Genomic DNA, 25550 nt, shown 5'->3' with positions numbered 1-25550 from the left:
TCTAAAGTCCTTACTCTTGCTTCAATACCCTAAATCTCTATATAATTTTTGTTTTTGCTTCTTTAAAAGTATCTTCCTCCATTTCAGTTACCCCTGATTTTTTTCTTGCCTAAGGATTATACAATATCTGAAATATAGTATTTCCCTTGACTGATTAAAGAATGGCACTATTAATTCTGATTTTGCAGTCATCCCTGTATTCTGTTCATGGAATTTCACATGAAGGGCTCTTTAGATTGATGCTCCTGTCTTTTTGACATTTACTAAAGAAGAAAAATGGGGATACCAAAACCTGAAAAATAGCATGTTTTTGCCTTGAGGTATATGGTATAAAGTATAAATTTTACTCTTTGTAGGCACTTCTGAAATTGTAAAGAATCATAATATCATGAAATTGTCAGATTGCAATTTTTTTGAGATAACCATGTTCAGTTCCCTCATTTTAGAGATGAGAAAATGGAGGCCAAATCAATGTTGAGACTTTCTTTTGACCATCCAAGTTATAATGGGACTCAACCACTTGTCTAGGCATTGTTTAATTTCCAAGAAACTAATTAAAATTCTGAGTTTCCTGTGAAAGCCATACCTTGGCCCACTTCATCCAACTGTGATACTACACTGTCATAGATCATAATCAAGTTACTTACAAAATTTTTATAATTCTTTTCCATATTTCATTGTGTTACTTTCAGCTACAGAATAACTTGGCTTCATTGGGTTTCTTGCCAAGATTTCTGTGTACTAGATTCTTCTTTCATTGCTTTTTTTTTTTTTTTGGTTTATGGGGTGACATTGTTTATATTTTCATGATCCTTCTACCTAATATTTTTTAAATGAATTAATATTTTAACTGCTCTATCTCTTTATTTGGCCTATAAATCAAGTGTTTGCTAAATCCTTCTTTGGTTTCTTTATTACAGCAGTTGATATATATTGGTTAAATTTATTTTTGAAATTATTGTAATTAGTATTGATTGATGTTCTTGTGACCATATCCCTTTTATATCAATAACTTTTTTGAATGATTCATAATGGAATTTTTAATTTTCATGCTTTCTCTTCTCATTATTTGTTATTCTAGCTTTTGATTAACTTTGATCTTTGGCTTTAACTAATCAATGGCCTGAGTGAACAAGTATAGCATATCAGATTTGTGAACAACTCCCACATCATTAATGGGTCATTTGATATTTGTTAAAATAGTTAATTTAATTTTTTACAATGTTCTGTAGTATTCATCATGCCTAGTACCTTCTAATTCTCTATTTCAAAGAAGGATTTATGATTAGGTATAAGACTACAAGGCATAGTTCCACTGGCCTTCAGATATTTAATATGCCTTAGACATATTTTTCAACTGCCCCTTCAGTATCCATACCTATTTTCATTTTCACAATAAAAGAAGTGATTATGAAGGCATATTTTGTCTTCATTGGGAAGTTCTTTGTAGAAATTATCCCTCTTCAACCTTTCCAACAGATGTTAGTCCATAAGCTCCATTATTTTCAGTTTGTTTTTGTTGGTTTTTTTTCAATACCAGTAATAAGTACTGCAATAGGAAATAAATATCTCAGGAAATGGTATTTCTTGTTGCCTTGGACACAAGTTAAAAACAACTCTTTATTCATCTCTCCAGGGAGAACCTGTAGGTCATCCTATCATTTAGTTTCAACTTTCTTCTGATTCAGCTCTTTTTATAACAAAAGTGTCAAGTGTTCTAATTCTGTTACTCCAATAGTATGTCCCCTAATCCATAAGGCAAGTTTATCATGCTTAGAGTACCAATAACTAAGTTAATGTTTCCTGAGGATCTAAAACTTCTTCTCAGTGACCTCCATTTCCTTACTTCTACTCTGATGTGGAAGCTGCAGAAGGGGCATAGAACAAAACCAGACTGAAGGATATTTTTGCATTGTATTCCCAAACCTATTGATGATGTCTCACTTGCAACATCTAGACATAGTCTTTCAAGCCTTTCCAGAATAGTAGAGCAAGCCAGAGGTTTCATTCCACAGGCATAGATTTTCAAAATCCAAAATCACCTTCAGGGTCACAGCAAGCCCATTGGAGTAATATTTTTTTATAGTTTTTTGGGGTATTGTCATTTTGGAAATCAGTCTTAGAAAAATTGGAAAGTCTTACACCCCAGAAAGATACACTGACTGAGATTGTGGACAAATATATACATAAATTATATGTGCGTATATGTATATACTCTGCTTACTTTAACCCCTTTTTTTCCAGAACCTACTGGCAAAGATTTTGGCCCTACCCTGGGTTTGAAAAAGTCTAGTTCTTTGGAAAGTTTGCAAACAGCAGTAGCTGAAGTCAGGAAAAATGATCTTCCTTTCCATAGACCTCGTCCTCATATGGTACGTGGGAGAGGATGTAATGAGAGCTTTAGAGCGGCTATTGACAAATCGTATGATGGACCTGAAGACTTGGAGGAGGGTAAGTCGCTGTAGTTTCTTAAACTGTTTCTTTATTGAGTGACAATTTAGGAATTATGGAAAAGAATGAGCACTGAACTGCTGAGAAAAATGTTTCAAACCTTATAATTATAACTCAATATCAAAAGTAATTAATTTTCCTGATCTTTTTGCCCTTTGGCTCAGAGAACGTTGGATTGGATAACCCAAATTGCAATTTATTTTCCAGTACAAACTATAAGGGGAAAAATGTTCTCCCTCACTTTCCCATAAGGACTCCCTGTCATTTATCCTTAGGGTAGGAGCACTAAGAATGCTTTGCCTGACTTTTTTTTCCAAGTCATTAGGAACAGCCTCATCCTAAGGACTGACTGCATTAATTGGGTAGAGATGGTTAGGTTATATTAGTACTCAAAACCTCTTCTGGAAATAAACTCGCACTGTTTGCTTCCCAGCATGTGGGCTTTCTGAACTGATCAAGGTTAACAAGGCAGCTTTCAGAGAGATTACTGTTTTATCACATGTCAGGGCTTTCATACTATCAAATAAGCCACACTAATAGCACTCTGTCTACTTCACTACAGAGAGCCTTGCTTGAAGTAACCAGTTTTGAGTCAATCTTTCTTAAAAGTATACAACTAGCCCTACATAATGGCAGAATTCTCTAATGTTCCTTTTTGTAATTGTTCTGTATTTTATTTTTACTAAATTACTAAAATTTTACATTTTTACTAATCATAAATGGTCCCTAACCATTTATATTGATTCTTCTTCTTCTTTCTTTCTTTTTTTTTTTTTCTGTGCAGACGGTCTGTCTGATAAGAGTTCTCGATCTGGACAGGGAGCTCAGAATTGTGAATCTAACCCTCAGGGGAATGCTGCACCAGAGAATATAGAAAATAAAGCCAAGAAGAACAAAAAAAATAAAGACAAGGAGAAGAAAAAGGAAAAGGGCAAATTGAAAGTTAAGGAGAAAAAACGAAAAGAAGAGAATGAAGATCCTGAGAAAAAAGTTAAGAAGAAAGGATTTGGTGCCATGTTGAGGTACAGTCTTTCTTAGCAAAGAAACTTAATGCTTCTTATTTTGAAGCTGGTGAAATGGGCTTGTTTTCTCTGCCTTGGAAAACCTGAATCTCCAGTGAAATCTGTCTGTACTTTGATTAGATCTCTCCTTTTGGCAAGGGCTGATGCAAGCTAAATGTTTAAGTTGTGCCATTGAAGCTCCTTTCTCAGTTGATGGGGGATCTTGATGGTCCCCTTGTCAGAGGAAGAATGTTGGTGAAAAACCCTGCTTAGTGAGCTGTTAGAAAAGACTTCAGCTCTGGATAACAAAGTCTGCTTTATTCAAGAAACCTTAGGCTTAATGATATGCTTTCCATGCTGTAAACCTTAAAATACTATATAAATGATAGCTATCATTTTATTATTCTTATTATTATGTCAGCTGTAGAATTCTGCAGTACAAAGAGAAAAGGGTAAAGAAAAAGTATTAAACAAATAGGCACCCTCTGTAAAGCCTTTCTCTAAATTAGAGGCATCCTAGTAGGTAAACATAGTGCCACCATTGTTCAAACGAACGGCTACCTATTTGCTTCAAATCTCTGTGTCCAGCACATTTAATCAGCTTTGCTGTCTTCACTGACACCAGCAGCTTTCCCTGTCTTTTTTTTTCCAACGTCCAATAAATATCTTTCCCAGTGATCCTCTCTGGGAACTTGCTTTGGGAGATGCTTCCCCTTGCACAGACAAACAATGGCTTTTCCCCGAAAGGCCCTGTGACATTCTCTGATCCTGCTGACCTACAATCTGTTCAAATTAGCCAGATTTCTCATGAGATTTCATTTTCCTGTGATCCTATAGTCTCTTCCTATCCATTTGGCATATTGCTTTCTGAGCTTTTTCTTATGCAACATAATCCCAGGAATTAGAAGAGTTTATGGGCTGTGACTTATGCATCCTGAAAATAATGGCTATAATTATTCTATAATAAAGGTAAATATTATTGGGAAGATGTTTTAAGAACTCTATAGGAATTCATAATTATTTTCTCTTGTCTCTGTAATATCCAGGGAATACTTTTCTTCTTGTCCCAAAATCAATTGCCTATGGAATAAAATAAAAGTCCTCTAGCCAAGTAGCTAGATTCTTTCATAATATGATTCAAACTTACTTTTCAAGCCTTAGTTCCCTCATGTTACTTATCCTTCAGGCATTCTATTTTCAAGCCAGATCCACCCCTTCCCAATATAAATGGTGGCTATCTCCCATGCCTGAAATGCACTCACTCTTCAATCAGTGAACATTTAATAGCTTTCTACATTATGCCTGTGCTAAGATTTTTACCAAGATGGGGATCAACAACAGCATTTAATTTAGGCACCCAGGTTAAGCTTAACTCAAAGGAGTCAACTTCAAAACCTGGGTTTATCTGGAACTTGGATCAAGGCATAAATACCATGTTTTTCAGATTCACAGAATTTGAGAAATAACTACCAAATGGAATAACAATATCAGAATCTAAAAATGTCTTCACTAGATAGGGTAAAAAAATATATAATATCAAAATTAGGGGAAAGGGACTGAACCTCCTACATTTCTATTTTTTAAAAATCAGTTCTGGGGCAGTTAGGTGGTGTAGTGGATAGAGCACCAGCTCTTAAGTCAGGAGAACCTGAATTCAAATCTGCCCTCAGACACTTAACACTAACCCTAGCTGTGGAGCCTGAGCAAGCCACTTAACCCCAATTGCCTCAGGGGGAAAAAAATCATTCTGTAAGGAAACATGGCTAGACATCATTTCATAAGACCTGAATGAGTACTAGAGCCTTTAGTGTCAGCTTCAATAGAGGATCTGGAACTTTATGTAAATACTTTTAGTGCCTAAAAAAATAAAAATAAAGAGCCCCTGCCCCGAAGGAGCTTGAATCCCAATTTTTTGTCCTCTCAGATTCATCTTGGGGAGCCACCTCCTCTAAGAAGCTTTCACCAAAATGAATTTTTTCCCCTCACATCTCATATTTTCCAAGACTACTTTGTCCATATCTCACTTTGTCTCTATACTGACACTAGACTCTGCCTTCTCAATGCCCATACTCTACCCTCAATTCTATTTATTTATATTATGCTTTTCTTTTCTAAGTGAATTACAAAATCCTTAGGGATGAGCACTTTACCATTTTTTGACTTGGTATTTCCAGAGCCTTATCCAAACTAGACAGTTATTAAATGTTTGTTGAGTATAAGCCATGTTAAAATACACATGAAACTAGATCGATGTATAAGCTGATGTTGGACCAACCAAGTTAACCAGTTGGAGGAGTTGGGGGAGGGACAGTAATGTCTTCCCTTTTTTGGCTGTCTTGCTCCTCTACATACCTCTAAGTGCAGGCTTCTCTGAACCATTTCGTTCAAAGTATCCCTAACTCCAGGTTAGTCTTTTTTCTACAATTTTATTTAACTTTACATTTCCAAGGAGTTATTTTATTTTCTCTACAATGCAAAATAGCAACTTGTTTTGCATAGCCTTTTTCATCTGAATCTTTTTGAGCATATTGAAGTTACTGCTACAGGCACATTTTCAACAACAAAGGACACCAAAGCTGTAACCATTAGCCAACAGATTTTGCTTCCTTCCTCATCTGTTGTTCAGATATTTACTTATTTTCCTGTATTTTGTTTTGTTTTTAAAGATTGATATTTTTTTTAAGTAACTTCTCTTGAACTTAGGCACATGATTCCAAAGTTTACATTTCCCAACAGAATTTTTTTATTTTCTTATTTTCAAATTCAGTATACTTAGGGCATTGAACCATTCATACAGCTAGACCCTTGGGGTTACAAAAACTCAATCAAACAATCATTTATTAAACACTATGCTAGATTCTGGGAATACTCAGAATGCCCTCAAAGAGCTTATTGTCTATTAGGAGGAAGGAACACATACATAAAAAAATATAAACATATATTAAGATGCAATGCTAGTGCCAATTGAAGATGAGGAAAAATCTCATTATAGAGATGTTATTTGAACTTAATTCTGATGGGAACTAAAAATTCTAAGAGGCAGAAGGAAGAAGTGCATTCTAAAAGTAGGGGACAGTTTGGTCAAAAACATGAATATGTGAGATAAAGTGTCATAGATAGAGAACAGCATGGAAGTCAGATTGGCTATCATATAGAAAATATGAAGAAGGGAAATAATATAAATAAGACTGGGGAGGCATGAAGGGACTCTTTCCCAGATTATGAAAGGCTTTAAAGGAAAACAGAGGAGTTTATTTTTTTTTTATTATGAGAGTGAAAAGTAGGAAGGAAGGAAGATAAAAAGAAACAAAGGAATAAACGAATGAATCAAACTTTTATTCAGCATTGATGCCAGATACTGAACTAATGTTATCCTATTTGATCTTCCCAACAATCCTGAGAGACAGGTGCTATTATTAATCCTCATTTTACAATGGAAGAAACTGAAACAGTCAGAGGTTAAGTATCTTATCCAAAGTCATACAATATACATGCAAGTGTCTGAAGCTGGATTTGAATTCAGGTCCTTCTAACTCCAGGCCACTGGCTGATTCTATCCATTGTACTGCCACAAATTCTATCCATTGTAGCTGTCATAAATCAGATAAGACTCTAGAGGAGGGAAAGGAAAAGGCACTTATATAGCACCTACTACTTTTGCATAACCCATTAAAGACTAATTGTCCTCTCCTTTTTTTAAGGAGAGACTTTGCTTTAGAATCTGGCCTTCTTTGGAGTTTAAAAAAAAAATTAACTCATTTTAAACATAATTGGAAAACTAAGGGTATCTTCTTAATTTATATCTTTTGCAGTCACAAAACAAATAATTCTTATAGTTATAAGAATAACACAGTTGGTACAACAGAAGGAGAGTGAGTTTTGGAGTCAGGCAACCTGAGTTCAAATCCCAACTCTGATATTTACTGCCTGTATGATATTGAACAAATCACTTATCTTCTCCTGATCTCAATTTCTCATGAGATGGTTTTTAACTCATAAGAAAGTTGTACTAGTCTCTGAGAATCCTGCTGTCTTTAAATCTATAATTCCATATGTACCAAAAATCTAATGATCCAGTATATGTATTCTTTTCTGCTTTCCATATGAATCCCTTTAAACAGCTCATATGTAGTCCTTTGGAAGGTCTCACAAAATTCTACCAGTGAAGATAAAATAGGCAGGACAAAAAGCAGACTGATTGTGGATAGGGGTTCAGTGGGCTCCTTCCTAATGAGACATGAACTTTAGAAGATAAAATCAACTTTTCTGTCAGAATTGACCATTGGAATTGACTCAAATGACTCTTGTTCCATGAGCTGACCACAGCTTAACTGGAAATGCTACCAGCAAAATTTTATCAATATAAAATCTCCTATTTCTAAAAGGTCTCTTGTTGTGACTTATGTACATGAAAATACCCATAAGATGGGTCCATTTAGCAGCTGTGTACCTGCTGCTTCTGAGATTCAAGTAATTGTCAAATCACTTATGGCCTCCACAAATTATGACTTAAAAAGCACATTCTTTTTAACCTAAGAGTATTGGGAAAATTAATTTATTAATGCTGGTGAAGCACTTTGAAAATGAAATTGCTGTACTAAGATAGAGAGTTTCAATTTTATTTATTCAATATATAGCTTGAATTTTTTTTCCCTTACTGTGTATTATTTTCCTAAAGATGATTGAGTTGGCTCTGTCAGTTGTTACATTAAGTGATTAACACCCAAACTGCTCAGAGCCTAACATTCTATATTTACCTTTAAAACTGAATTCAGTAAAGGGAAATACTAGATCTACAATCTTTAGGAATGAGTTTCTCGAATTGGCAGTAGTACCAACAAAAACTGAGTTAAAAGTCCCTTTCTAGGGCTGGATTTCTAGCCCTGGTCACTTTTCTTAAAGGGTGAGGTTCTTCTTGTCCATTCATTTGATAACTTGTCTTGGGATGTTGCCAGGAAAGATAAGCCATGTGATCATGATGTGTGAACATACATATGTGAATAAGACAAGCTAAATTTCAACTACCACTGAATGGGAATTTCCTTTAGCTAAAGTTATTATTAGCTGACTGGAACTGATATCCGAGCATAGCGTCTTTGGTTTGCAAATTACTGGTACCTTTGACCTTAATTCTAGTGCTGATTTATACCTGATTATATAAGGGCTACTCTTGTCTTGTACTGTTACCAGTATAGGTCATTTACCTCAAAAACATTTGCACTATAAATGTAATTGAGACACAGGTAGACTGACATTTATCATTCAGAAGACATTTATTAATCACCTATGGTAGACGTGATGGCCTCAGGGTCTGGGAAGATATAATGTTCCCAAACAATCCTTTGTTCTCATAGAGTTTATAGTCTCCCTATTGTTGTTGAAGGTTCCACCATCCTTCCACACTCATATTGGCAGTTTAGATATTCTTAAAATCTCATTCTTTCTCCAATCTATTACCAAGGTCTGTCTGTTTTATCTTCATAATACCTCTCACATGGACCCTCTTTTTTCCTGTTTCACTGCTACCATCATAATGCAGGCTTATCACTTCATACCTGGACTATTACAAAAGCTCACTATTTAGTCTCTCTGCCGCAAGTTTCTCCCCACTGCACTCCACTTCCCTTTTCCACCCAAGTATCAAAATAATCTTTCTAAATTGCAAGTCTAACCATGTCATCCACTCCTCCTCATCCAATGAATCTCCTGAGTTCTCTAGAATTCAAAGCCTTTCATAACATATTCTCTTACATTTCTAATCTACTTACACCTTATAGCTCCCCACCCTACCCCATACATGCTCTGCAATCCAGTGACATGGCCTTCCTTACTGCTTCTTATACAACACACTCGCTCTCAAGACTCTAGACATTTTCAATCACTGTTCCTTTGCCCAGAATTCTTTCTTTACTCTTCTTTTCCTACTAGCTTCTTTCAAGTTCCAGCTAAAATCCCTCCTGATATAGGAAATTTTTCTAAATCCTCTGTAATTCTAGTGCCTTCTCTATATATACTTATCCTGTATATAACATATTTGAACAGTCATTTGCATATTGTCTCTCCCATTGAATTGTGGGCTTTTTGAAAAATCTTTTACCTTTATTTGTATCCTCAGCACTTAAGCATATTGCCTGGCATATTGCTTAATAAATGCTTATGGACTGACTGACTGAAACACAAATTTCCATAAAAGAAAATCTTTAAGATAATTCTATGTTCATGGAACAAAATGTTTTATGGCAAAGATTATTTGAAGATCAAGGAAGACATTTTATTTTTGTTCAAGGATAACCCATTGTCCAAAGGAGTTTAACTCCTAAAGTAGAATTTGCCATTTTCTTGGATGAAGGCATAAATAACATGCTTAATAGATTTATATATCACACAAAGATGAAAAGAATAGTTAACACATTAAATAACAGAATCCAGATCAAAATACATCAGTTGACTAGGACAAAGATTTTTAATCTAGAAGTGTTTGAACCCCAAAGAGGCTTTGGATAGATTTCTGGGAATCCATGACCTTGAATCAAAAAAAAATTGACATCTTCATTTTCAGTAATCTTTGATTTTCTTTGGAACCCTATGTCTTTTGTTGTATGCATTTAAAAATATTCTTCTGAGAAGGGACCCATAGGTTTTACCAGTTTTCTAGAAGGGACTTAAGAGAGGACTTTTGGAACTTCTGAGTTAAGATAATGAGCTAAATCAGACCTGATAGAATAGAATATGAATATATGTGAAGTCCCACCACAGATTAAAAAACAATCGATTATACAAACATCTAAAGGGGAGACATAGACAGCAGTGCATGTGAAAAATAAGATGAAAATTCTAGTCAGTCAATATGAGTCAAAAATTTGCATTTGTAAAGAAAAAAGCACCAGAATTGAAATTAGAAGCATTGTGTTTGAATTCTGTCTCTGTGACTAACTGAACAAATTTGAAGAAGTTACCTTCCTTTCTGCAACCTCTTCAATGAAATGAGAGAATTGAATTAGATAACCATTTAGGGTCTTAAAGTCATAAATCTAATCTTCCCTAAAGTTCAAAAAGGCAGATTTCTGCAGGAGATCCCCATCACTGAAGACCTTTTTTTATTGTTTGTTTGGTTTGGTTTGGTTTTTTGCTGAGATGATTGGGGTTAAGTGACTTGCCCAGGGTCACAGAGCTAGGAAGTATTAAGTGTCTGAGGCCAAATTTGAACGCAGGTCCTCCTGACTTCAGGGCTGGTGCTTTATCCACTACACCATCTAGTTGCCCCATACTGAAGATCTTTAAGAGGAAGCTGGATGGCCAGCCTTGTCAAGGATGTCAGGGAAATTTTGCTCAGGTACAAATAAGCTATGAATTCATTTCCACCTGTGGAATTCCAGAAATAGATAGGAATTCAGCAGGAATAGGCAAGAAGCGAGGAGGTTGTTCCAGCCACAGGGAACAGCATGAGCAGACACAGATTCAGAGAAAGCAGTGAGTGTGGGGGACAGCAAATAGTATAATTTATCTAGAATTTAGAGTATGTGAAGAAGAATAATTTTAAATATGACTGTTGGAGCAGGCATTTCTTTTGGCCTTAATTGTGTATGTATATGTGAGAGAGATATACACACATAATACATATATATATATATATATACTAAAATTATTCATCTAACTTAATGAGGGAAGTGAAAATCAAACTTTTGACCATCTGTTGATGCATGTAAAATGCTGATGGAAATATGCAAAAATACTTAGGAAGTTAGTTCAGAGCTGTATGACTCCAGGGGACAGTTAGACATTTGCTGGGTGACCTCTGAGGTTACTTATACTTAATGTTTTTGTGGACTGGGCAAAAAGAATGGTGGCCTTTCCTCTCATGGGAAGAAACCCTGCCTAAGGGTTACCGGTGTGATTTCCCCAAGCTGTTTTGGGGAGGCAATTCAACTGCATATTTTTTACCAGGTGCATCTTTAGTGCTTAGCATATTTGAAGATCCATAAAAGGCTTCCCTTTCTGCATCTAGATACTTCCTGTCACTACTGCTCAAAGAAATAAATAAAAGATAATCTTGATTATGTCCACTTTAGAACAAACGATATCAACTCACATTGAAAACGCTAAAGCTAGTATATAATGGGCATTGTTGGCAATGCAGATGGTGAGCTTGGTTGACAACCACATGGGTCATTCATTGTATCTTCCTTCCACTTATACAAGTATGGTGGTGGGATTACTTTCATTCTTTTCAAGATAAGTCAGGAAGCTTATATTAAGTGTTTATGAAATATCATACAATGCAAATGCAAGTAGAAGGAAAAATAGTCTCAGCTCTTAAGGAGTTTACATTCCAATAGGAGAAGATAATACATATAAGGAAGCTGGAAAGGGAGTGAGGGGGTGGGAGGGAAATAAAAGTACTTGACATGTAGACATTATAGAGAAAGTTCATGAGGACAATTAGGAGGACAGCCTAGAAAAGAATGACATATAATATAGTTGTACCTTGTTTTTAGAGTTTTCTGTAATACTATATCAGCAAGGGCTAAATTCTGTTTTCTAAAGCACAGGTCTTGTTTGAAATTTCAGTTTGTTTTGGTGTTATTTTAATCCTTATTGCATGTATAATCATACTTCATTGATACTACAAAAAGAATGATTCTGATCCGATTTTTCCATGAGAAAGTATTTTTTCTTAGACTAGATCAACCTTCTTTTTAAAGGAATTCTATTTTGAAACTTTTTATAAAAAGAAGAGCCAAGTCCTGGATTAATTTTTGTGTAAATCTTGATTTTCATATATTGAGTTTTCTTAAAACAAAATAATACATTCTTTTCTTTTCTTTTTTTATATTTTAAAATTGAATAATCTTTTTCACTATAGGCCCTGCACTCAATCCCATTGCATCACCTATGTGCTCTCAAGGTACTTGTATTTTATTAGAGAAGACAAAATATAATTATGTATATGCACATATTTGTGTATGTGTATCTTTACATACGTTGGTATATGTATATGTGACATGTCACAGAGGGAAGAGACTTTAAATAAGATGGAAATTGAAATTCTAGAAGGCCTTCTACAAAAGATGAGATTTGATCTGAGCCTTAAAAGAAGCTAGAGAGAGAACCTAGGAAGAAGAGGTAAGAATGGCACTTTCCGGGTATGGGATACAGCCAGTATAAGTAAGCCAGTATAACAAGATGCTAGAATGAATGAAAGAGAATAAAGTATAAGAAGACTAGAAATATAGAAAGGGGCCTTACATGAAGAGATCTAATTGCCAAATAGAAGATTTTATAAATTGTTCTCCTGGTTCTGCTCACATAACTTTCTAATAGTTCACATACTTGTCCCCAGATTTTTTCTGAAATTTTTCATTTCTTACAACATAATAGCATTTTATTATATTGATTTAACCTACATTCTTCAACCATTTCCTAATTGAAAAGCACCAACAAAGAGACTAATAGAAGGCAATATATTGTAGTAAGGCAGTGGTAAAGTAATAGCTTGTTCAGTCAATAAACATTTATTAAGCACCTATCATATTCCAGATATTGTGCTAAATTATGGAGCTACTAAGAAGGCATTAAAAAAAAAAAAAAAAAACCAGTTCTTGCCTTCAAGGAGCTCATGAACTAATGGGGGAAGACAACACATAAAAAGAAGGTGAAATGTGTTGGGGAGTGGGGAGAAGAGAATTACTTAGTACAGGAACACGATTAAGTCCACAAGAGTGGAACCTGATAAGAAATAATGAGATGCCTGCCCCAGGTGCTCTATTTAAATAGAGAATGTGGGAGGAACTTCAGATTTCTACCCTGCATTCCCTCTAATCTGAATGAAGAAAAGGCTCCAGAGTAAAGGATATTAAGAAGGTATAAACTTCATAATTGATGTGATCATCCAGGAAGATGAGTTTCTGGAGATCATGATGAAATCCAGAAGTTCAGTCAGGTGAGAAATGATGAGCTAAAAGAATACTGGCTATATGAGTAAGAGGGGATGTATTGATAGACATGTATTGATGTTGCAAAAGAAAAGAGCATAGGATTAATAAGAGAATGGACATGTGGGATGAGTAAGAGTGGAAAGTCAACCAAAGTTGTGAGCCTAGATCATGCATAGAAGAATAATGTTACCCTCAACAGTAAGAAAACATGGGAAAATGGGGGAAGTTTGGAGAGGAAGATCGTGAATTATCTTTTGGGCACATTGAATTTAAAATGATTACAAGTCATCTAATTTACGATAAGAAAAAAGTAGTTTGTAATTTTCAAAATGTATTTAAATACTTGATGGTAATAGTTCAAACTTCCTAATGTTGAACTCAATGATAGAATGATCTTTACTGTAGTGACAATGAAAGTTTTACTTGGAGAAAATATTTTCAACCTTCAGGTCCTTGGACTTTATATGGGTAGTATTCAGTTCAGTTGCATTGCCTTTAAAAAAAAAAAAAAAAAACAATTGTACTGTATTAGTTCACACAACTCTTCTTATATCTCTTTGAAATTATCTACTTCCTCTATGATTATAGCACAACTGTATTCCATCACATTTATTACCAATGTTTGTTCAGCCATTCCCCAATTGATGGATTTTAGGATTTTAGCTTCCAATTTTTTGTTTTGTTTATGGTTTCTTGCTGCCACAAAAAGAGCTGTTGTAAATATTTTTGTACAGTAAGACCATTTGTCTCTTTCTTTGACCTCCTTGGGATAGATATAGGCCTACCAGTGTTATAGTTGAATCAAAGGGCAAAATTTTTGTAAAATTTCAAATTACTTTTTAGAATGGTTTAAGCTATTCACAGGTTCAACAAAAATTCATAAATATCCTTGTTTTCTTATAGCCCCTCTAAAATTTATTTTCATGTTTCGTCATGTTTTCTAATCTGATTGGTATGAGGTAAAATCTCATAGATGCTTTTTATTTTCATTTCTCTAATTCATAGTGATTTGTAGATTTGTTTTTTATATTGCTGAATTGCTTCCCCTAAGAACGACCTGTTCATAGTCTTACACCTTTTATTAATTGAGAAATGGCCCTTATTCTTATAAGTTTGAATTAGTTCCTTGTGGTCCTCAAAATGAGACCTTTATAAGATAAACCTTCTGCAAGTGTTTCCCCCCAATTAATAATTTTTCTTTTTAATCTTAATCTTTATTACATTTGCTTTTGGAAAACTTTTTAAATTTTATGTGATCAAAATTATGCATCTTATCTTCTATTATCCTCTTTATCCTTTGTTTGGTCATGAATTTTTCTCCTATCCATAGATCTACTAGGTAATTTATTTCCATGGTTCTCTAATTTGTTTATGATGTGACCTTTTATGGCTAGGTCAGATATCCATTTGGAGCTTATCTTTATATAATATGTGAGATGTTCCTCTAAATCTAATTTATTCCATACTGCTGTCCAATTTCCCAAACAGTTTTTGTCATCTGGGGAGTTCTTATCCCAGTAGATGGGCTCTTTGTATTTATCAAATACTAGGGAGTACTAGATATATTTGTTTCAATATCTTATGTAGCTAATCTGTTGTGCTGATCCATCTCTCTATTCTTTAAGCAATACCAAATTGTTTTGAGAATTACTGCTTTGTGGTATAATTGAAAATCAGTCACTGTTAGGCCCCTTTATTCCCACTTCTTTTCTTTATTTCCTTTGAGATACTTGACCTTTTTGTCTCCATTTGAATTTCATTATTATTTTTTCTAGTTCTATAAAGTAATCCTTTAGTAGTTTATACTTGTTTTTATATTGTTCTTGTGTGTATCTTACAAGGTAGACTCTAGTATTTTATTTACTTTGTAGATAAATGGAATTGATCTCTTCCTGGTGGATTTTATAGTATATAAAATGCTGATAAGCCAATTTGATTAAAAATAAGAGAGAAAAATCAAATTATGCCAATATCAAAAATGAAAAAAGAGAATTCAAAACAAAATAGTAAGAATTAAGGGATGTTATTAAAAATTATTTTATCCAACTCTATGTAAAATTGTCACTATATGAAAGCAACAACTTAAGTGAAATAAATAAATATATGTTTACAAAAACAAAAGAAAATATCCAAATTAACATAACCTAAAAGAGAAAATTTAAACAATCCAATTTCAGAGGAACAAATTTAACAAAACTAAAAGAACTTCCAAAGAAAATACTCCAAGATCAGATGTATTCACATAAGAATTGTATCAAGCATTCAAAAAACAATTAATTCCAACAATGTATAAACTATTTGGGAAAATATCAAAAGAAAGGATCGTATCAAATCCCTTCTGTGACACAGATATGATCTTGATACAACAAGGGAGAGTCAAAACAGAAAAAGAAAACTATAGACCAATATCCTTAGGGAACTTAGATTCAATGAAATTTTCAGTAATAATTGGCAAAGGATTAAAGCATCATATCACAAAAAATGTACACTATAACCAGTTTAGATTTATACCAAAAATATTTAGTTGGATTAATGTTAAGAAAATATAAACATAACCATATTCATAAAAACAAAAATAAGTAATATGACCATTATCTATAAATATAGAAAAAGCTTTTAACAAAATATAATAAACATTTCTATTTGAAAACCACCACACTGGAAAACATAGGAACATATGAACCTTTCTTTAAAATCATATGTAGTATATGTTTAAAATCAAAACTTACATCTATATGTAATGAAAGTAAACTAGAATGCTTTCTAATGAAATTATGAGTGAAACAAGGATGTCCATTGTCATCATTTCTATTCAACTTTGTACTAGAAATGTATATAGCATCAAGACAAGAAAAGGAATTACAAAGAAGTACTCATAAAGAAAAAACAAAATCACCACCTTTTGCTGATGATTTTATAAGTACTTAAATCAATTAAAAAATTAATTGAAGCAGCAAACTTGTAAGATAGAAAATACATTCTCATATTTATTATTTCTATATATCAGTTATAAAATACTATACTGTCATGAAGTAATTTTATAATATACCTTTCTCACAAAGATACTTTTTGAATTGATTTTTAAATTAACTTAGATTGAGACTAAAGTTTAATATTATCAGGGACTGTGACATCTGTCATACATTTCTCCTCTATATCCATGATCCTTTAGTGATTGTTACAGGTCTGGTACATAATAAATATAATGTGGCAATACCCTATCATTACCTTTTTCCAGATAGTAATTGTAAAATTTCTGGGTTAGCCCTTCAACTTTATAAGTATGAAGGGTAAACCAGCTAATGTAGCTGAGCCAATGAAATTTTAATAGCCAGTTCCACAAGGCCAAAGGCCAACAAACTATAGTGAGGAACACTTTGCTTTGTGAAGCACAAGCCATATTGATAGATGAAGGTTCAAATGAGGAATGAAATCCTAACTTAGGCTGTGGTTATAGTGTGGAAATTCTTAATTCAACTTCATTCTGGATTCAGAAATATATTGAATCTCAGTGTCCTTATGCTTTGTGTATAAAGCTTGCAAGAAATATATGAGCCTGACCCCTCCTTCCCTTCCTTCCAATAAATTTGCATGTCAAAAGCTATCACATTTATACCTATCCACTGTTGTCCATGGCTCTTTGTGCTTGAAAGGGATGCAAAAATGTAGAGCCTTGTAATTTTACCTAGCTTCTGCGGTTTTTTTTTTTCCTCATTGGTAGCTCTGAATTTTGTCTTTTCATAGTCCATCTTAGGTCATTTAGTTTCTTTTTTATAATATGAGGCATAATTTTTTGTTTCTTCATCTTGTTAATTTTCCAATTTTCCTTTAAGCTAAGTGCCTCAGTGATTTTAATTTTTTATTCTAGTTGGAAAGAGGAATGACCCTTTTTTTCATTATTACTATTATAGGCCTTTATTCAGAATGATACTTTTTATGATGAGTAGTGTTGGGCCTATAATGGAATTGCAGAGTGGGTAGTATAATATACAGATATTGACTTCCATTAAGCCCAGTGGTGTGATAGCTGATAATATTTATATATTTATGTATTATACATTCTAGCTTGTGTTGATTTGCAAAGTTAAGCATCAGTGAGGAAAATTAGCACCATAATGTCTATAGGTAGGGAAAGGGAAAATGTGAAAAACAGAGAAATACATCTAAATCAAGCAGGCAATAGGAAATGATGGAAATAAATGCGGAAAGATATATTAAAAAGTTAAAGTATAGGTTAATTTCTGATCAAGCAAACTTACAATTATTTGTTAGGCATTTATTTCTTAACTGGAAGAGAATTTTATGGTGGATTGTATGTTCACAGAAGGCACGAGGGAGAGATGTGAGCTGGAAATGCCCAGAATGTGCAGAATTTGTTTTGCTGTCTGACTTTAATAATTTTCTTTTCAGCTGTCAAACGTGTCTGCAAATGTTTGTTTATAGTACTAACCTGTTTTTGAGTGTGTGTTCATGGAAAGGCTGGGGCATGGATGGAGTTAATTGGTATGAAAATGTAAGGGTAGCTTGTTTTTCAAATTATTTAAAAATCTGATTGCTGTTCATCATCTTCCCCTCCTCCCCCATGTTATCCTGATTACTCTGTAGTTGTGTTTATGGTTGTCCAAAGCAGCAAGATGATTTTCTCATACTTATTACAATAAAAATGCTCACGTAGAGTGCCAACCAAAGGCTTATTTGTTTAATTAGGGTTCTCTTCTCCCCTTAATATGCCTGCACAACTCCCATTAACATTAATGTGAATTACGCAAGTGCACTGAAGAAGAATAGACCCCTTTGTCTCATTATTTCACTAAGATAATGAGGTTTAGATTTGCTAACAGATCAGAACAAAAATGTCCAGTGGGGAGAAAATGGACTTAACTTTTAAAGAAACCAGAATGCTAAAAACAAATTTCATAGGCTATAAATTGTAAGGTTTATACTAATAAATAAACTCTTTTTGCATTTAAGGTGAAATATAATCATTTAAGTACTGAATTAATAAAATACAAAAGATTTCTTAATGGAGCTATTTGCATATTCCCATTAAATAACCAATAAAATATATTAACAACCATTTTATTCCTCTATGTAGACAAATGTACATAAGCTCCTTGGGAGAATGTTGGTTTGACTTACTTTGTACAGTGTCCAGTACAATGTCATGTCCTTGTAGGATGGTTAATAAATACTGTTAGATAATGGAATCTACCATTTTAATAACTTGCCTTGGAAAATGGAAGTGGTGCTTTGTTTCTCACCTTTTCTCTAAGAATTTTAGCATAATTTATGAGCATTCATATTCAGGATCCATCATAGATAAACATTGTCAAGAAATATCTTCCTTTATGCATAAAGGGAAGGAGACACTGAGAAGGTAAATAGTTTGCCTGAGGCCTTATGAATTGGTGACAGCCAGGGAACCTTGTTGCTCTTGCTTGCTTCAGCATTATTATTTAAGCAGACATAACACTCTAGCTACCTTAAAAGCTTTCTCCTTTTTTTAAAGCAGAAGAATCTTATCCACATGTGCAAAAAGTTTGTAACAGCTCTTTTTGTGCTAGCAAAGAATTGGAAAATGAGTGGATGCCCATCAGTTGGGGAATGGTTAAACAGGTTGTGGCACATGAAGGCACAATGAAATATTCCATTATTGTTCTGTAAAAAATGATGAACAAAATGATTATAGAAAGTACCTGAAAGATTTACTTGAACTGATGCTGAATGAAACAACAGAACCAGGAATATACTGTGCACAATAATAGCAAGAATGTGCAATAATCAATTCTGATGGCCTTGCTTATTCTCAGTGATTCAGAATAATCCCAATTGATTTTGGACAAAAAATGCCCTCTGCATACAGAAAAAGAACTAAGGAAACTGAATATAAATCCACATGCTATATTCACTTCTTTTTCCTGTTTTTTTTTTTCCTCTCTCCCATTTTTCCCTTTTGCTGTGATTTTTCTCTATTAACATGATTCATAAAACAATGTGTATTAAAATAAATAAATTTATTTTATTTATATAAAAGGACAAAAGAAACAAAACAGAGGAGTCTGTATCATCCTTCATCCCTGGCTTTCAGGAGAATATACATAAAATTATCTTTAGAAGAATATGATGAGTGAGGATTATAAGGTCTGGGGACCTTTAGTGTAAAGAACTGTTTTATATTTGTTTTCATATTTCCCATATCTTGTGCCATACCGGGCATCTAATAGCAGCTTAATAATGCTTATTGAGTGAATGGATGAATTTGCTATATGAATGAAGAGAATTTGATAGTTTTCTTTACTGTCCAATAGCTCTTGAAAAGAAACGGAAATATAGCATTTTCTTCAGATAATCAATTCAGGGCTATTTTCTCTACCATGCTAATAAGCCGCCTGCATATTTGGGGCCTAGAACAAATTTGATTAATAATGAAAAATAACATTGGAAAATCAATACTGGATTTCCAACTGTGTGATGGACATCTACTCATATGTCATGCCATTTTCTCAGAATCATTGTGTCCAAAACCAAATCCATCATTATCTTCCCTAAATTATCTTACTCTTCTTGATAGTAGAAAGAGCATTATCTCTGCATTCAGTGAGTTTCTGAACCTAAAAGTGATCTATGCTTCCCCATTTCATCATTACCATGCCTTCTATTGTGTTTTTATATTTTTATATTGATTCCCTCTTTTTTAATTCCTCTGCTACTACCCAGTTCAGGCCCTCATCCTTTGTCACCCAAGTGATTGGAATCGTCTCTTAACTGGTTTTAATATGTCATTAAGGATTTAGACCTATAAGGAACCTTAAAGATCACCTTTGCTCCCCAGCCTTCCTGCTTTCTAATCCATCCTTCTCATCACTACCTGATTCATCTTTCAAAAACATAACATTGTTATCTCCTCTGTAACCAAGACTTTCAGTAATTTCTCCATTGCCTAAATGAAAAATATTCAAATATTTTAACATGGCATTCAAGAATTCAATGCTTAGTATAGTGCTGAGCATGTAGGAGGTGCTTAATAAATGTTTCTTGACTGACTGCATGATCTTCGTTGTATTAGACAAAATTATCTTTTTCCTTCAGTATAACTTCATTTGGGCAGATAGTTGGAACAATGGATAGAGTCCTAAGACTATAATCAGAAACATTCATTTTCTTGAGTTCCAATCTAGCTTTAGACACTACCTATGTGATCTTAATCCCCGTTTTCCTTAGTTTCCTCATCCATAAAATGATCTGAATAAGAAAATGGCAGACCATTCCAGTATCTTTGCAAAGAAAGTCCCAAATGGGTCACAAAGAGTCTGTTGGCTAAACAACAGAGCTCTTATTTAAAATTTCTGCTTCAGCCAGACTAATATAATAATTATCCTCAGACTATATTATGATCACTTCCATTCTTTCCCCCCCATGTCCAGACACACCATTCCCTTTGCCTGATCATAGAATCATACATAGGCTTTTAAAGCTGGAAGGAGAGAGTGGTATCCCAAAAACCTAGAGAGAAGAGAATATTAACATCTTACTATTGAGGAAACTAAGGGAGAAATTAACTGAGTAATTTGATCAAAGTTATACCAGTAGGTAATATCTGAAGCCATATTTGAGCTTGATTCTTCCTAACTCTGGGCTAGTCCCATATCCACTGTTCCTCCAAACTTCAGCAAGGATTTGTATGAATTAAAAAAATTAAAAGGAGACTGTGTAGCTACTATATGATAGAGGCAGAAGGTGAGACTGGAAATAGCTATGAGGAGCATTATATCAGGGAGCAGGAGAGAAGGAGCAAGCAGCCTAAGAAAAGGTTTTAAGAGAAATTATGTCTCCAGGAGAAATCTCAGTTTCATTGAACACTTGAGGAGATAAAGTATAATGGTTACCTAGCAGTGGAATTGGAAGATTTCAAAGGTACAGAAAAAAAAAAAGAAAGAAAGAAAGAATACAGAGGAATTAAGAAAGGGGAGGACCAAGACTGAGTTTACTATGGGAATACCCTCTGTGATATTAGGAACTCTGTCTTGTGAGCTCCCAGGCCAGGGAGCACCTTAGAGGCTGTCAAAATGGAAAAGTGGTAAAACACTAAGAGAAGTGATATTATTTCCATGAATCCTTGGAGAATGACAACTGGGGTATAAGCAAGGAAATGAGACCAGTTGGGTGGCTGGCATCCACCTAGGGGAAAGATCCTACACACACACATAAACAGAGTTGGCACCTGGACAAAGTCCCCAACACCACATGTTAGTTCTGGCTCTGGATCTATTGAAACACATCTATATCTCGTCCCCCAGCTACTTTGTAAGCCTTTAGAAATCAAAGACCTTCTTTTACACTCATACTATTTTCCAACAGTACTTAACACAGTGCTTTGTATATTATAAGCACACAGTAAATATTTGCTGACTGTTTTAAAATAATGAATTAATTGGGAATATATACATAAAATTAGAAATGTTTTAGCCTGTAAGTTTCTTAAATAATAGCCAGAAAAATAATTTAGATGATACAAAATTGAATTTATGAAACAAATAATGGGAAAATGCCACTTCTTTTTTTTCGAGATGAAATAGAAAGGTAAATTAACTAGTAATGGTAACCAGATGCTCTCCATTTCCACTGAGGACATAACCAGAGGAAATTGGCCAAAATTGTTGGAGGAGGAATTAAAATATAATGAGTGGTAAGTACTAAAGTGATCAACTTATCTCAAGTAAAGAATAGGTTAAATAATCTTCTGAAATGATGTGGAAAACCTGCCAATTAATTAATCAGTCCATCAGCAAATATTTATTGAGTACCTGCTGTGGGGTATAGAAAGGAAGTATAACATCCCCTCAAGGATGTTACAGTTTAATTTCGTAAGAGAAAATTGAAACATAGGAAGCAGAAACCATGAGCAAACAGTACAAAGCCATGACAAAATCCAGTACTATGATATTAGTTTTCAGAGAAAAATACCTACTTCATAGAATACAGAAATAGACTTTTAGAGCTGAAAACAAAGACGTAAAGCTGCAACCTAGATTTAATTGGCTTATGCCATTAAGTAAGTATATTTTGATGATGATGATAACTGGAATATTTATTTCTAAATTTCTAAATTTCTTTCCATATATTATCTCATTTGAAGTGTTAACAAGACATTGGGACCTCTTTACTTAAAGATAAGAGGTTATAAGAAAATTGGAAAAAGTTGAAGAGATGTCTTTCTGTTGTAAATTTTTAAATCATGAAAACAATGTGAAAATAGCAGTCTTTCTTACTTTTACTCACAATGAATTAACTTCTGTCCAAAGTTTGGTTTATAAATGATTACAAAGTAGAAATTCAATACAATGACCTTTTGAATCTCTTTCTTAACTGAACTTTTGGATTGGAGGCAGGGACAGTTTTTCATCTTTGGGAGATATGATGTCCAATTTCTAAATATTCATTTTTATATTTGCTTTATCCCTTAAATAGTGCTACAAAATTTTGAAGTTGGAAGAGAGATCTGAGCCACCTACTTTAACAAATGTCCAAATTCTGATTCACATATAACATGCATAACAATTGGTTTTTTAGTTTCCTCTCGAAGAACTCTAGGAATAGAGAATTACGTTTCTTTAAGGCAATTCATTCAATTTTTGGACCATCCTCTATCTACCTGTCATCTTGTTTCTACTTCCTCTAGAGTTCATCACCTCTTCATCTCTACAGCCAAGTGAAAATACTGTTTTACATGAACACCTATTAAATATTTGAATTCTACTATCATAAAGCCCTTAAGTCTTATCATCTTAATTATTTCAGCAAGTATGCAATCATTTTGAATTTCCCCCTCCTTCTAGTTATTCTCCTCTGGACAAAATCAATCTTTTCAATGTCCCATCTAAAATATAGTTCAACGATCTGAATGCAGTTATCTAGATGTGATCCAACTGACAGATTGTTTTAGGATTATCACCTTCCTTCTTCTTCATACCACTTATGTCATTAAAGAACCTATTAGTTCTTTTGACTGTTACATCATGCTGATAACTTATATTGAGTTTTAAATTTACTAAAAGGCTTAAGTATTTTACACATGAATTATTGTTTAACCATGTTTCTCTCCCTCCCTGTAGTTTTAATGAATGACTTTTTGAACTTGGAGACAAAGTTTAAATCTCTCCTTATCAAATCTTATCTTGTAAGTGTTGACTCACTAATATTTTTTTAAATCCTGATTCTTTCATCCACTATGTTAGCCATCATTCCAGTTATTATGCTTCTCAAGTTTCATCCTTCTTGATTTGTCTAAATCCTTTGACACTGCCAGACCCCCCTCTTCTTCATATTTTCTCTTCTCTAGATTTTTCCCCTGATCTTCTGCCTCCCTGACTACTTCTTCCCAGTCTCCTTTTCTCGATATTAATCTAGCAAAAATCCAATATCCAGATCATACCTGCTAACCATTAATGTCTCCTAATGCCCTTTCCAGAGTCCTCTTCTCTCTCTCTCTCTCTCTCTCTCTCTTCTCTCTCTCTCTCTCTCTCTATATATATATATATATATATATATATATATATATATATATATATATATATATTTGATATATAGATATAGATATATATATTTCATTTGATAATCTCATCAGTTCCCAAGAATTCAACTATCATCTCTATGCAAATAGTAACCATAACTTCTCTGTTGGCGTCCAGTTTCCCATCTCTAACTGCTTCTTGAATATATCAAATTGAATATTTTATAGACATCTTAACTTCAACATGTACTCCCCAAAGCACAGGTCTGAAAACACATGCACGCACACACACACTACTATTCAGTAGACTCTATTGTTTTTTTTTTTTTTTTATTGCCTTTAGGATTAAAGATAGGATTTCCTGTTTGACATTTAAAGTCCTTCATAACTCAATCCTTCCCTACATTTCCAATCTTCTTATAGTTCATATCCTCTCCACACCCTCTTATACACATTACCCTACACTCCCATGACACATGACACTCAAATTCCTGACTCCAGGCATTTTCCCTGACTATGTCTTCCATGATTCTGAGACTCATTCATTCCTTTTCCCACCTATTGGCTTCTCTGACTTCATTCAAGTCTCTGCTAAAGTCCCATTTTCTATAGTAAATCTTTTCCTATTCAGTTTGCACATTTTTGCATCCTTTCTCACTGTGAGCTCCTCAAGAGCATGGACTAGTTTTTGTCTTTTTTTGTATTCCCACCATTTAGCACAGTGCCTTGTACATAGTAGGTGCTCAATAAATTATTACAAAAATGAAGTGTGTTAGCTCAAAATAAAAATAAACCTTAAAATAGTTTACTTTTTGTCAATTTTATAAATATTAAAATATCTTTGAAGTGCATATTATTAGACCCATTTTATATATTAGGAATTTGAAACTCTGAAAGAATAATTTACCCAAGTCATCAAACTATTCAGTGTTGGAGTTCATATTGGAATTAAGGTCTTCTGACCTTTGCTTTCCCCTATACCATCTAGTAAAGGACTAAAGCTAAAACATAATTGTCATCAAAAAAAAAAAATTTCTGAAAGAGTACCATATAATAGACAAGGTTAAAGAAATAATTAAGATAACATGTCCTGGGAATGGGTTCTACACTTGGCCTGCTGAAGATATTACTAGTGGGCAGTAATCCTTATGGTTTGGGGTATTAGTTCCTGCTATTGATCAGCTTTTTTTTTTAACCCCATGGGACTATAATTTTCTACTTTAAATTTCAACTCTAGTCAATGTGTATTAGAAAATCAATATCATAGCTTTGCTCAGCTTTCCTTCAGCCTCACTGGAATTTTGAAACTATGTAAAGAATGTTTTTTATGGTAGAGATGGATAGTAAAATACAAATGGTGAAGCTTTGACCAGTTTCCTAGAACAATTCACCTTTAAAATTCACATTGAGCTTTTAAGTCTCTTTGTTTATCACTGCAGAATCATTTCTCATGTTACTTTTCTTGTAGTAGTTTAGAATACCTAAAATGGTATAGTTATTCAAATTGCTCTTAGAAGACTGTATGACCAAATTAAATGATCTTACAGTTAAAGAAAATTTTCCATAATTTAGCTTACTTTTTCATTTCAAAATTTAATTCCTTTATTCTCAGTGATATCATTTTCCAAAATGCTAAATAATTCTTCAAACTCC

At 33.7% G+C, this 25550-nt stretch overlaps 1 protein-coding gene across 2 annotated transcripts in view; it reads left to right on the top strand.

Annotated features, from left to right (window-relative positions):
• PARD3B (par-3 family cell polarity regulator beta) overlaps window positions 1–25550 on the top strand; it is a 1324210-nt gene that overhangs the window by 980928 nt on the left and 317732 nt on the right. For both annotated transcript variants that reach the window (XM_051983714.1, XM_051983713.1), the window contains 2 exons: window positions 2245–2451; window positions 3236–3473. In XM_051983714.1, the coding sequence (XP_051839674.1) occupies window positions 2245–2451; window positions 3236–3473 (445 nt within the window). The remainder of the gene's footprint in view (window positions 1–2244; window positions 2452–3235; window positions 3474–25550) is intronic.

Source organism: Antechinus flavipes, chromosome 3 (assembly GCF_016432865.1).
Source record: "Antechinus flavipes isolate AdamAnt ecotype Samford, QLD, Australia chromosome 3, AdamAnt_v2, whole genome shotgun sequence".
NCBI lineage: Eukaryota > Metazoa > Chordata > Mammalia > Dasyuromorphia > Dasyuridae > Antechinus > Antechinus flavipes.
The sequence above is the reverse complement of the archived record's forward strand: the minus strand, read 5'-3'. Positions and strand labels throughout refer to the sequence as shown.